A 14,025-nucleotide genomic window follows, 5' to 3' on the forward strand; every position below is an offset into this window, starting at 1 on the left:
GAAGGTTAGAGCCCAGCCCCGCGCAGCAGCAGCAGCGGGAGCAGGCGCTGCAGCAGGAGCAGGAGGAGCAGCAGCAGGAGGAGCAGCAGCAGGAGCAGCAGGAGGGCGCATTCCCGGGGCGGGGGGGGGCGGGGGCGCCGGGGCCGGGAGCCTTCGGGCAGCGCCCACCGTCAGGTCCCTCGAGCCCCGGCCCCAGGGCGCCGCCCGCCGCACGCAACCACCGACACCTGGCGGGGCCAAAGGCCGGTTCCCAGGGAGCTCGCCGACCCCGCGTCGCCCTCTAGGGCTCCCTCCACGCCCCGCGCCCCCTGCTCCGGGCTCTCCCGGGGCCGCGCGGCCGGGGCACCCCGGGCCGGCTCCCGCAGGGCGCGGGCTCCCCCGAGCCTCCCCTTCCCTCCCGGCATGCACCGCCCCGCCGCCCCGCCGCCCCTCCCCTGCCCGCTCCCCGCGCCCCCGAGGCCCCTCCCCCGCCGCCCGCGCGCCGCGGGCCCGAGCGCGAGATGCCGCCGCCCCCGCCCCCGCCCCCGCCGCTCCCGCCGCCGCGAGTCGCCGGCTCGGCCGCGCAGTCCACGGCGCGAGGAGGGCGGGGGAGCCGCTCCGGGGCCGCGGGAGCCGCTGAGCCGAGGCCGGGGCCGGGGCCGGGCTGTCTCCGCCGCCAGACCCCACCCCCCCGCTCCTTCCTCCCGGGGGCGCGCTCTCGGGGCCGCGCTCGGAAGTCGGGGGTCGGCGCCCAGGGCGGGCTGCGTCGCGGGTGGGAGCCGGGCGGCGGTGGGAGCCGGGCGGCGCGCGCGGGCCGGTGTGTGCAGTCCGACCCCGGGCCCCGCGCTCGGCCGCCGCCAGCGCAGCGGCCTCCCCGGGACCCCGCGGGGCGACCGGAACGCGCCCGCGCCCGCGCCCGCGCCCTCGCCCTCGCCTTCGCCTTCGCCGCGGCCCAGCGCGCGGGCGGGATGACGGGCGGCGAGCGGGCCGCGCGGGCGCTGCGGCCCCGGGGCCGGCTCTGGCCGCTGCTGGCGGTGCTGGCGGCCGCGGCGGCCGGCTGCGCCCGGGCGGCCATGGACGAGTGCGCGGACGAGGGCGGGCGGCCGCAGCGCTGCATGCCCGAGTTCGTCAACGCCGCCTTCAACGTGACCGTGGTGGCCACCAACACGTGCGGGGCTCCGCCCGAGGAGTACTGTGTGCAGACCGGGGTGACCGGGGTCACCAAGTCCTGTCACCTGTGCGACGCCGGGCAGCCCCACCTGCAGCACGGGGCGGCCTTCCTGACCGACTACAACAACCAGGCCGACACCACCTGGTGGCAGAGCCAGACCATGCTGGCCGGGGTGCAGTACCCCAACTCCATCAACCTCACGCTGCACCTGGGTAAGCGGGGACGCTCCTGCCCCTGCCCCTGCCCTGGCCGCCTCCACCTGCCGGCCGGCCTGGGGGCCCGCACAGCCGCGCGCTGGCGCCCTGCTCCCCGGCCCCCGGCCCCCCGGCCCCCCGGCTCCCCGGCGGGGGCCGCACGGATCGCCCCTTCTGCAGCGTCCGAGCTAATCGACCACCTGCCATCCCGCTAGGGCCGGGATGCCTCCCCGCGCTAGCACCTCGGGCTCTGCTTTTCTGTCCTTTATAACGTAACCGGATTCTCGCTCCCTGGAGGACTCGCCATTTGGGCTGTTTCTGTCCCCCACCCCCTTTTTTTTTGTCCCCCCGAAAGCGTTCATCAGAAACCCCTATGCTCGCTTCTTCTGCCTCCTTGCAGGGCCAATCACGGAGCATTCTTGAATCAGAGATAGGAAAGTCCACCTTAAATACTATTACCTTGTTTAAATGCCTCTCCAGGATTGAGCGTGATTGCCGTTTGCTCTATTGAATAAGGTAGAGAGCAGAGGGGTCTCTAGTGAAGGGGATTGGAGGGAAGCATGCTTTTTTTTTTTTTTTTTAACTACAGGTATGGCCTGTGTGTAATTAAAATAGAAATTCACTTTTAAAGTTACTGTGCTTCAGAGTTGTTCAGCCTTAACTAAGGGCCACAAAGCTATTACGCTGCTACTCCTGGTACAGAGAGAACAAGAAAGCGGGCACTCACCGTAATTTCTGGCCACAGTTTGGTCCCTGGGTAAAAAGGCTCTCCTTACCGTCTTTCCTCTTACTTGGATTCAGAACAAGTGTACAGACATGTATGAATGACCTTTTAGAAATCAGGAAAAGGATGTATAGAAAACTTTGTTGCTGGGTGGTGGATGAGGATGGACATGTTTATCCTAAGCTATCAAAACTCACATTTGATCAAAGTTTTTCTTCATCATTGAAATATATAAACAAGCAGAATAATTCATTATTGTGTTTAACAGAGTAAGGTTTGCGTGAGAAACTGGCATCTGATTTGTCCCCATTGCACTGAAAGAATGGATTTTACTGGTAGCTGGTAACGAACTTCCAGAGAGAACGTAGGGCCCAAACCATTCTTCAGTCAAAGGATAATTCTGTAAGGCTAATATTATTTGAGTGTCTTTGAAAGGAATGTTTTATAGGCAAATAGTTCTTTTGGTCATGGTGTTGCATCTTTCTTTCCACCGCTCTCTGGTACGTTACACTTTACATAAGTGTCAAGATTCCAGAGGAAGAACATAAAAAAAGTACTTTGAAAGGTAGTTAAATTACTGTGTGTGGAGTTTAAGAAAAACAATGTTTAGCACCTTTGTAATACCATTTTATTTCTAGACAAATTATTAGGAAGATGAACTTCCGTGGAAAATAAGTTCACACGGTGAAGCTCTGAGGCACCTGTTTTTCAGAGATGGAAGAAGCGAACTGTACTTCAGTGTTTTAAAGGTTTTAGAAATGCATAGAACCAGCAGTACGTTGGAACAGGTGCCTTTCTAAGACACAGCAAGAGACCTAGGGTCTTCTAAGGTTTCATGGGAATACCCTTTAACTCTTTAGATAGCTATATGCTCTTAGGTGTTATATTTTTAAACTTGGCCAAAAATTTTTTTTGGAATTTACATCTGATTATTTTTGTGGAGGTTTTGACTTCTTAAAGTTTCTGTGTTGAATTTGGAATGCTCACAAAGTCATCTATTTTCAGATAGTAAAATACTATCTATTTTCACATACTAAAAATTTCAAAGCAAAAGCATTTGCTTACTGTCTCAAAGTGCCAGAGATTCAGCTGAAAATCTCTGAATAGGAATCTGTTATTTAGGCAAAGGTCAGGCTGTCAATCTTGGCCTTCTGAGTTTTCTGCTGTGGGCACTGTGTAGCCAAAGGTTATTTCAGGTGATTGCAGAGGTAGGTAGATTACTCAGATTGTTTCTCTGTTACAAAGGTAAAGGTAATGTAGTAGGTAAGGCAGTCATTTTAGGTTGTTACTACTGGGATATATTACTGGAGCAGATATATTAATTTGGGGTCATGGTGATTTAAAGGTCAAAAGAAATCTCAGAGGTCATCTAGTTAGGACTCTTACATGACTTTGTACTCTAAAAATGTTATATGCTTGGACTTGCTTTTGCTGAAAAAAATCCTCAGTTTTTGGTAATAATATTCATGGTAAATGAAGTTCATAAAACTGTGGGTTTAAAAAAAGTTATTTAAAATAGTTTCCATATGAGTATTGTGATTGTGAAAACATATACTTAAAACTTTTAAGTTAGACGATTTCTAAAAAACTTGACTAGAACTTATTGTACTTTTTCTTGGATCAGAGATGATGTCCTGGAGGAAGTTGTGTGTGGTAGAGTAGGTGGAAAAGGGGAGGGAGATTTTGTGTGTTGTGGGGGTGATGTCTTAATCTCTCTCCCTGTCTCAGTGTCTCCCCTCTTTCTCCCCCACCCCACTTTCTCCTGCCCTTTTTTTTTTTTTTTTAATCACAAGGATGTATGTGTACAGGCAGGTTATGATCTATAATTTACAGGCAGGGCTATTTTATGTACCATTGTGTGTTTTGATGTTTAGCATATTCAGTCCCTAACTCCGCGGGCTCTAGCTAGCTATTTCCCATGAATTCAAGTACCATGACGGTTTGTGCATCTATTAAATCTCCCATCCAGTTCAGATTTCACATACCCTTAAGCAAGTGATGCATATTGTGCTTTGCCCTTACAGAGCCTGTGAAAGAAGCAGGGCTAGCCAACACTTTTCTCCCTTCCCTTTTGATGTTGAACTTTTAATGCAGTAAACTTTAAAATAAAGCAAAGTTAGCCTGCACTTAAGTCATCACAGGAAACATACATGTTTTGGCATTAATCGTAGGCCATTTTTTTCATTGTAAAAATAAAACATGACGTGGTGAATTAAAACAGTTAAGTATAATGACTAGGGAGTCTCTTCCTCTTCAGTTTTTAAGTTGTAAGAGACCACAGTTCACAGTTTCTCATGCAGCCTTCCAGAAAGTTTTCCTGCATACACATGTGTATATATAAAATTATGTTACTGTTTTTACTGCTCCTGTTTGGGGGGTCGGGGGAGGGGTCGGGTCAGTAAGGCAGATTTTAACTGACAGCAAGGACAAATTAGATCATGGTACCGTTATCATCACTTGTATAAAAGCCAGGAAAATCAGTGTTGGTTCTGAGAGCAGCCATGTCTTAAGCACCATATACAGTAATCCAGGGGGCAATGTAGCCTCAGATATAATCACTTAAAGTTGCTGTGGGAACAACAATTGCATTTTCTGCCTGTTGTGGAGAGAAATCTCAGCCAGGCACCCTGTTCTAAAAAGAAGTCTCATTTTGCATTCAACTTCTGGATCTTTTTTCCTAACTTCTGTATGGATTATTCAGCTGCTATTTAAAAGTTTGGCTTTTGTGTTATATAATAAGTCATAATAAGTTTTATTAGTATCAGTGGGATAGTTGATAAAAGATTGTAGCTGAGGATTTGCCTTTTATTAAACAGCGTTTTTAATTAACTTGATAGTCATTGCGGATGGAAACTTGGCAGGCTGGGTCTTGATCTGAGAGGAAGGTGGCTCTCCCCCTTTCTGAAAACAATTAGATTAAGGAAGAAAGTGCTTATAAACCAACTCAATCAAAGTTTATGGAACTCCTAAAATTTACACCAAGACCAGATTTATTTCCAGCCTCCTTCTATAAGCTTTAGGAACAAACAGTGTTTAAATGAGGCTTTTTAGTTGTATCCCTTTTGTGTGTCTAAATCAGAATAGTTGATACACAAGGATATTAACATTTATTCTGTTTCTTCCTTTTAATGTATATTTAAAATGAAACAAACAGCAATTTTTTTTTCCTCCCCGGACAATCTTTGCAAGGTAGGTTCTGACTGTGTCAGGGAATAGTTCACTCTGGTGACTTCACTGTGGTATTTGCACACCCCGAGGGGACACTATTTTAGTTTGTCTCACAAAGGCCTGATTTACATGATGCAGGTTTCAACTTGAGAAGTTAGGGAGCTCGTCTTTAATGGCCAGTGCACAGTTTTATAAAGTTGCTTTTGGCTGTTTTCCTTTTCTACAATTCATTGCTTTTTCTGTAATTACCTTCTCCATGTTTCTAAAGCATTCAGAGAAACAATTTACACATTAGGAGAGAAGTTGGAATGATAACCACCCCCCCCTCCCCCATTATTTTGTCATTAGCCACAATTGTGGGAAGGTTGGTTTGACTCTTTCAGTTCTAAATCCTTTTAGGAAGTTGGATATGCCTTTTGCTATGTGCTCCTTCCCCCCCTGCCCCCCCCCATGCATACATTCTCATGTTACTGCCAGATATTCTGCAAACATTTTTTAAATACCTACTAAATACATAGACTAGTACCTGATGAAAGGTGTACAGGGTTGAAGGTCCTGTCTTCAGAAGTTTACACTCTATTAGATGGAATTTTCATACTCTGTTGTAATGACAATAATGGATCAGGAGTGCCTTTATAATATTTTACACTTTATGAAACTTGCAGTTTATCAGTGATTAGATTTCACAAACTCAGTGAAAGCAAAGATGAGGATCCTGAGGTGGTGATTTGTCAAAAGTCACAGGGGAGGTAGGGTTTTGACACCTTAGTCTATTGCATGAACTCCTGCATCTCTTAGCTTCTCCAGCAGATCTCTCCAAAGAATAACAGGTCTTTTCTAGGCCAGCTTTAAAATACAAGTTCATGTACCCACTGATTCAGATATACCAGACTCCCTTGCCTTTCTTCCTTTTCCCTCTGTTCTTTTTCACTTATAGTTTTGGGTTCCTTTCTTTTTCATGCGACCCCTTCTCCTCGAATGAATTCCTCTTGGTCTCAAGGCTTTATTTACTGTTTGCAAGTCGGTAAGTTCTAAACTTGTGTCTCTAGGCCATCTCTTACTCCAGTCCTAAAGACTTGTTGGACATGGTCACTTTGGGGTGTCCACTGGCCATGTCTAATATTCATTTGTCACTGTCTTACCCAACTCAAAGTCACATCTCAATGACTGCACTACTATTTAGCCTTGAGGCTCTAGACAGTGTTTTTTTTCTTTTTTCTTTTTTTTTTGTCAAGTCTCTCATAAAAGATAACCAGCCTTGATAGGCTCTCATCATTAAGATTACTCTATTTGAAGAGCAGATAGGGTCCACTGCTAGAGGCTGGTCAGTTCTGGGCAACTGTAACTCTACCCTTTTCTTTCCCACCATTCTTACTACAATCTAAGATGCCACTCCTACCTCCTATATCCAGCCACCGTGTCTCTTGAATCCTCATCTTTTTCTCTACCTTATTGTAGCTTTCCATTGAATTGCACCTACATTACTGCAACAGCTTTCTAACTTACTGGTGGTCTTTCTGCTGCCACTTTGCCAAACCTTCTGTTCAGGCAGCCACACTATGGATTGAGCAATGGTTCTAAAATACAAAACTAGTGATATCATTTCCGACCTAAAATTTTTCAGTGGTTCCTCAAACCTTTAGGATAAATCCCAGACTCCTTGTCATGGTGTACAGGGTGTTAGGATCTGGACTGTTTTTTTTTAATCCGTAGGTTTCTCTTTTGTCATCTTACACGCTCAAAGGACTGCTTGTTTGGTTTGGAACTCTTCTCCCAGGTGTCACCACCTTCAGGAATTCTTCCCCAGTTTCTCTGTCTTCTACTCTTTCCGTCTTTCTCCCAAGTCTGGATTAAGTGTCCTACTCACATCATGCTGTAGGTACCTACCACAGCACTTATGATGTGGAATTATATGTTTCTTGATTGGTCCGTTACTGCTTCTTGACCATGAAGTCTTTGAAGGAAGGGTCAGGGACAGTCTTTTTTTTTTTTTTAAATAAATTTATTTTTTATTGGTGTTTAATTTGCCAATACAGAATAACACCCAGTGCTCATCCCGTCAAGTGCCCACCTCAGTGCCCGCCACCCAGTCACTCCCACCCCCCGCTCTCCTCCTCTTCCACCACCCCTAGTTGGTTTCCCAGAGTTCGGAGTCTTCCATGTTCTGTCAGGAACAGTCTTTAATTCAGTTCAATATAACTAACTGCCATTCCTCAGCACTTTACTAATAATACCTGGATGTATAGTGATTCATAGGACATTGCCCTGATCTCATGGAAATTGTGGCCTAGATGTGGAGACCTATATCTCTAGACTGAGATGTAGGCAAATTATAGCGTACTGGCCAAATCCAGCCCAGAGTTGCCACCTATTTTTGTAGGCATCATGCAAATATTTTTTACGTTTTTCATTCAACAGTCAAAAGAAGATTGAATTTTGTGGTGTGAAAATCCTATGAAATTAAAATTTTGTTATCCATAAAGTTCCATTGGAACACAGTGAATTTCATTTATTAACCTATTGTCTATGGCTGCTTTTGTGCTACAAAGGCAGAGTTGAGTTATTGCAACAGTTACTGTTTGTTTTGTCCCTCAAAAACTAAATTATTTGCTATCTGGGCCTCTACAGCATACATTTTGTGACTTCCACCCTAGACCAATGCATTCAATGTTTTGTAAGTTCTAAGTAAAAGATGTGAGCACAGAGGGCATTCATTTACCATTTTGATAGAGGTTATAGAGTCTTTGTATCTGCATTGCTTAGTGTGTCTGGCGTAGTGTTCAAAAAATATATGCAAAGTGAAAGAATAAATGAATGCCTGAATTATAAGAAGTCCCCAAACACTGCACGTTATTTTAAATTCTTCTCAGCAATACTTTAGAGTTTGTGTTAAGTACTGAGTTAGGTATGGAACTGATATGGAATTGAAAGATCGATGAGTGTGTCCTTTTGTGGGTAAAAACTAGAAATTTTTATGTGTTTTGAAGCCATCTAGATAAATAATACGAGTTGGCTGTCTTCTCAGATTTGAATCTCATAGTGAATATGTATTTCTGAAAATTTAATGTTAATATGGTGTGTGTTTTCTTTAGAAATGGACCTTTAAAACCTGCACTCACATCTATTGTTGAAATACTTCCTTCAAGGATATCTTAAAGGACAGTTGTGGGGAAAAGTTACAATGAAATATGTTATTTGCTTACTGTGCGTGGCATCTTTAGTTTTTCTGATTCATTGGGGATACAGTTAGAAGACAGAGCTACTCAGGCTCTCCACAGGGAGCCTGCTTCTCCCTCTGCCTGTGTCTCTGCCTCTCTCTCTGTGTCTCTCATGAATAAATAAATAAAATCTTAAAAAAAAAAGAAAAAAAAGGCGGACCTATTGAGGGACCCTTCTCTGCAGGCTAGTGAAGGACCATGTTATAGTCGTGAGGCCCATGGATAGTCATCACTCACTTGTCTAGCGTTAACAGGCGCGGAACCAACAGATGCTTCTTTACTTACATGTACCTTGTTTCCAGCTGTACTTAATTGACAGTTCTACCACTGTTCTGTTTGAGTTTCAGGGAAAAGTGTCAAAGTTTAGAGCAGAGCTGTTTATTTTTACTGCCCAAAATTCCTGAGAAGATTTTTTAAAAATAAGGGATTAATCTGTCCCTTATCTGAAATTGTCAGTTTCAGAGGGTAAGTTCCAAGATGACTGTGTGCTGGTTCTATTATCTCGCCTACGCTGCTTGCTCTTAGATTTGTAAGAGGGCCTTACTTGGGATTTGCAAGCATCTCCTTTTTTATGAAATGATAAAGTTAGATGTTTGCTCATTAGGGCCTAAAATTGATAGCTTGCTAAAAAGGGTTACCAGAAAACTCATTTATAGAAACGTTTCTGAGGTTTTAGAGTATTTTGCCAGACCGTGGGGACACTAATTAAGTACATCTGCTTTTCTTTCCATGGACTCTTCCAGGAGACCATCCTAAAATAACTGGGCCCAGTCAGCCTGGTGCCCTATGAAGCTACATATTCATGAATTAAAATAAAGCAGACTTATCTCTTTCTTAGACAATGGGGCTCTCAGATCTCTCATGGGAGGAGATCCCTGTGGCAAGGCTAGGAGATGAATTAGGGGATTTACATGATTTCTTTTAAAACTTTAGGAGTCATATTCCCTGGGCTCCCCTCTTTTACTCTTTGTTTCCAACTGTGTGGCTGCTTCCTGTTACATTGAAGGCGATGTGGAATTTTTGTTATATCATCATCTTTGGATTTTTGTTATTTTATCTTTTTGTTTTGAAAGTTCTTTGAAATATTAATCCAGAATCAGCCTCCTTCACATTTTAAAAAAATTTCTTGAAATAAAAAATCCCACTTTATGGGAAATAGTATTGATACAATATGTAGCATTTTCTGGCTGTGAAGTGCTTACAATAAGCTACATGTGAAATGGACCATTAGTTGCCTTCAGCTGGGTCAAGTTACATGCTCAAGTAGATATTCGCACACTGATTTTTATATATACAGTATTTATATAGATTTCTTTATCAGTTCTGGTCATCAGATTTCAAACTTATTTTTTAATTTTTGTTTATTTATTTTTAAAGATTTTATTTATTTATTCATGAGGGACACAGAGAGAGAGAGGCAGAGGCATAGGCAGAGGGAGAAGCAGGTTCCCTGCAGGGAGCCCAATGTGGGACTCCATCCCAGGACCTCGGGATCACGCCCTGAGCCCAAAGGCAGATGCTCAACTACTGAGCCACCCAGGTGCCCTGCATTTCAAACTTTTAAAATCAATAGTTATTGATAAAAATATGGAGTATACACCTATAAGACATATATATTAACTTACAAGTCACATGCAACTACTATTCTAATCAATTATGTTAACTGTAAAACACAAAAAGTTATAAATGTTTGAGATAAACTATTATGTTTTCTCATTGTCTATGAATTTTCAGATATTACCTAAATCTGTATCCTTGATATGTTCTTTCAGAAACTGAAACAGTTTAGTCAGAAATTAGAGAAAAATATCTCATTTGAATTGATGGATTGTTTTTCCAGTGATTTGGCACCACTATTTTAAGCCAAAATCATACCAGAACCAAACAAAACCATGCATATATTATTTTGTATAACTGAAAAGATTTTAATTTGAAGAATAATTTACACACAACAAAGTGTACAATATCAAATGCATAGCTCTGAATTTGTCCATATGCATATACCTATGTAACCTCCCCCCAAATCAGGGTATAGAACATAAAGTCAGAACTGTAAAGGAGCTAAAAGACTGGTCATTAGTCGTATCTCTGAAAACACTGACAAGCACCTCTATAGTCACTGTCACAGACAATCATTCTGGTTAGGAGAAACCTTCAGGCACTCTGTGATTTATCATTACAGAACAAAATTCACTGAGTCCCTAACTCTATAGAAGACCATTTGGATATGTGGAATAATTACAGAAGATGACTAGTGACTTCTCTGAGGGCACTCACTAGTGGCATGCTGAGCTTAGGTTGGAATCTAGACCTGTTGTGGATAGGTTATGCTCTTCCTGGTCTAACCATGTTAGACCCCATGAGTGACAGAGAACTGTAGAAAGACCTTTAACTGAGGAGTGAAATGGAAGTAGACCAAACCAAAGGTTTCTCTGAGAGAGCACTGCTTGGGGGGCTCTGGATTTGGATTGCTGCTCTTACAAAGGGCTCAGCACTTGTTTGTGAAGAAGGAGAATTGTGGCAATGGAAGAATTTTAGGTTTGGGTACTTACACCAGTTTTACAATATTTAGTTGTTAATGCTTCTAGGAATTTCTAAAGAATTTATTGAATTTCAGAATGAGATCCTGGGTTTTGTCAGTGTCTACTGATAGGAAAAGTATACCATATACCCCATCTCCTGAAGGGTGGTCAGGGGAGTACCACCTTATCTCCTTTCTGCTTTATCCATGACTCTCTTCTGGTTGTTGAGAACTGCTGGATTTAGTTCGGTTGCTTACTTTATCTGACATCCTTCAAGATAAGGCTGCCAGGTCTATCTCCAGGTTTGATTTAATTTCCATTCTGCTCCAAGTAAATTCTCTTACGTGGTGGCTTTTTTTTTTTTTTTTTAAGATTTTATTTATTTATTTGAGAGAGAGAGCACGCTCAAGCAAGTATGAGCAGGAGCAGAGCAGAGAGGTACAGACTCCCCACTAAGCAGGGAACTCTATCCCAGGACCCTGAGATCAGGACCTGAGCCTAAAGCAGATGCTTAACCGACTGAGCCACCCAAGCATCCCACATGCTTTTTCGTTGTTCAGATTTGCTAACTAAATAGGTCTAACCAACCTTTTATTGGTTGATTGATTGATAGAAAACTGTGGTCCTAGAAGATTTCTTCTTTCAGGCTCAGAAGTGACTCCCTTCACCTTGGTTTCTGTATGTGGTAATCTGTAAATCTATAACTGTGTGTTTAATCCATGTATCTTCTCTGTGTATCTATCCTTTATTCAATTGATATCTCCATAGTTTCACCAGAGCATGCTGAGCTAAGGTTCAATGAGGGGATTCTCAGATACTTAAATTTTTTTCTTCTTGATTGCTGAAGGAGAGATCATAGATCCCCCTTAGATTTTGTATTTTGTGCTGCTCCCTCACTACATACTGTCTCCACTTCTTGAACTCAAGTTTCTAAGATTGGTTTTTCTTTACAGGTGTGAGTTGACTGATCACATTTTAAATGTTACTGAACACAGTCTTAATCTTTTCTTTTTTACTAGCTGCTCAGTACACTTTATGTTTTCTGTGATACATGTGGTTATAGCATTACATCCTAATGACTAATCATTTTTAAATGTGCATGCTCCTTTCTTATGGGAGGTTGAGTGGGATGGCATCCATTGCTACATATGAGGGCTGAATGTTGGACTTAAAATACACCCCCTCTTTTTTTGCCAGTTGGTAAAATATAGAAGCATTAGTATTTTTCTCAAAGCTTTTCCATCAGTTTTCTTCAGAGAGAATGAAAAGGATCCTACTTCCAAGAGAAGAGTTTCACAGTTTTTGAGTAAGGGGTAGTGATATCTTGGTGAAAATGAGTTGACCAGCTTTTATTGTAAGGGCTTTCTATTCTTTGGCGGGCCTGGGAAGTAATATTTTCCTGCTCTGGCTGCACAAACCCTGATTACAGGGAAGAATGGTCTGCTCAGATGTTCTCAATATCTGAGATTTTTTTATTATCAAAAACTGTTGAGGAATAAATGAAAGTGACTTGGTGGTGTAAAATGATTCAATCTAGATGTGGATTTTCGTGTTAGGGTATACTTGTCTTGGCTTAGCAGTTCATCTATCCACCTGTGCTTCAGTGCTGTAGCTCTTCTCCCAGCGGCTCCTGCTTGTCATGGACCTTATTCTGATAGGATTGCTGACCTCTGGTGTCATTTTGGTGTCACTAGGTTTTTAGATTATTGCTATTTTAATGCCAGACCATGATCTGGTAGAGATGAGTATACTTGGAAGTTGGTGGGAGAGGGGGGAGGGAAGTTGGAAACCAAAAGAGCAATTTTGTACTTTAATTGCTTTGGTCATCTGATTGCCTTTCACGGGAAAAGGGGCACGTTCTGTGGGGTTGAGTGTCTAGGATTAACTTTTAGAGTAGCTCTATACACAGTTTTGAATTTATAGCGAATATTTCAGATAAGTTCATGGGATAGAAAGTCTGTTGAAGACCAAATTTGTAGAACTCTACTAGATTATGAAAGTTTCTGGGAACATCTGTAATACAGCTGTAATAAAATTTGTTTACTTTATCAGGATTGCTTTAGAGGCTCGAGCTGGTTTGTTTACTGCTGTTTTCAGCATTTTTGCCACATGCCAAGAAATAAGCATCAACTCCTGGTGGAACTGGGGGTCATTCAGTTTTATGGCCATTCTAATAACATTTTGGTTTTAACCTTATGTCCACTTTAAAGCTCTTGTATCCTGGCACAAGACACAGATGGTAAATTCAGGGTACCGAAAGATGGACCGATTCTGGAAATTAACATACTTTGCAGATGTTTGGAGAATGCAGGCTTGTTTTCTGTTCTGCTTTCTGTGTGGAAGCTTTTTTGCTTTTCCTTTTCCTGTGTGTACCTATATCTGTGCTTTCCTGTGTTTTTATAGGAAAGTCCCCCCCCCCCCCCCGCCCTCCGGGGAAGGGGAGATCTGCTTTTTGGGTTGGGAAGTAAAATAAGTATTAAATTTTTTTGCATGAAATATTTTGAGTTGGTACTGCCACTTCTGTGAGAGAAAGGAGAGACAGCTTTGTTCCCACGAGGGAGGTTGTTGGGAAGGGTGGCGGTGGGGGTGAGACTCTGGAAGGAGTAACTGAAAACAGACTTATTCACATCTCTAGTGATTTTAAATTATGAAACGGGTCACTAATGCTCTGAATCAGCAGCCTTTTAACCATGCCTGACTAAATAGACCTTGTTTTTGAAATTCACAGCAGTGCCTAGATCCCTGCTGTCTTTTTGTCCATCCTGCTAACACACAGCTGTTTTTGTTCATACATCATTTTGTGTTCAACTGCCTGGTTACTTCCTCAGGTCCCTTTTATGGTGAATAATGAACACATGGGAGTTTGAACACCCAAGTGTTTGGTTATTCAAACAGGAAGTCTCAAGGAAGCACAGTAACCTTGTCAGAGGAACAAAAGATGGAACTGGAAAGGCCATTGATGATTCCAGGCTTAAAACATCTGCCAGGAAACATCTGACAGTTTCTGAGATACAGACGTTCTGCACCCTACAAATGGGATGGTTTATTT

The 14,025-nt window shown here is 43.5% G+C and overlaps 1 protein-coding gene across 1 annotated transcript in view; it reads left to right on the top strand.

Annotated features, from left to right (window-relative positions):
- The first annotated feature begins 947 nt into the window (after positions 1–947).
- LAMC1 (laminin subunit gamma 1) overlaps positions 948–14,025 on the top strand; it is a 121,790-nt gene continuing 108,712 nt past the window's right edge. Inside the window, exon 1 of the mRNA XM_038542252.1 lies at positions 948–1,362. Within this exon, the coding sequence (XP_038398180.1) occupies positions 948–1,362 (415 nt within the window). The remainder of the gene's footprint in view (positions 1,363–14,025) is intronic.

The sequence above is a fragment of the Canis lupus genome, chromosome 7 (assembly GCF_011100685.1).
Source record: "Canis lupus familiaris isolate Mischka breed German Shepherd chromosome 7, alternate assembly UU_Cfam_GSD_1.0, whole genome shotgun sequence".
In the NCBI taxonomy this organism is placed as follows: Eukaryota; Metazoa; Chordata; class Mammalia; order Carnivora; family Canidae; genus Canis; species Canis lupus.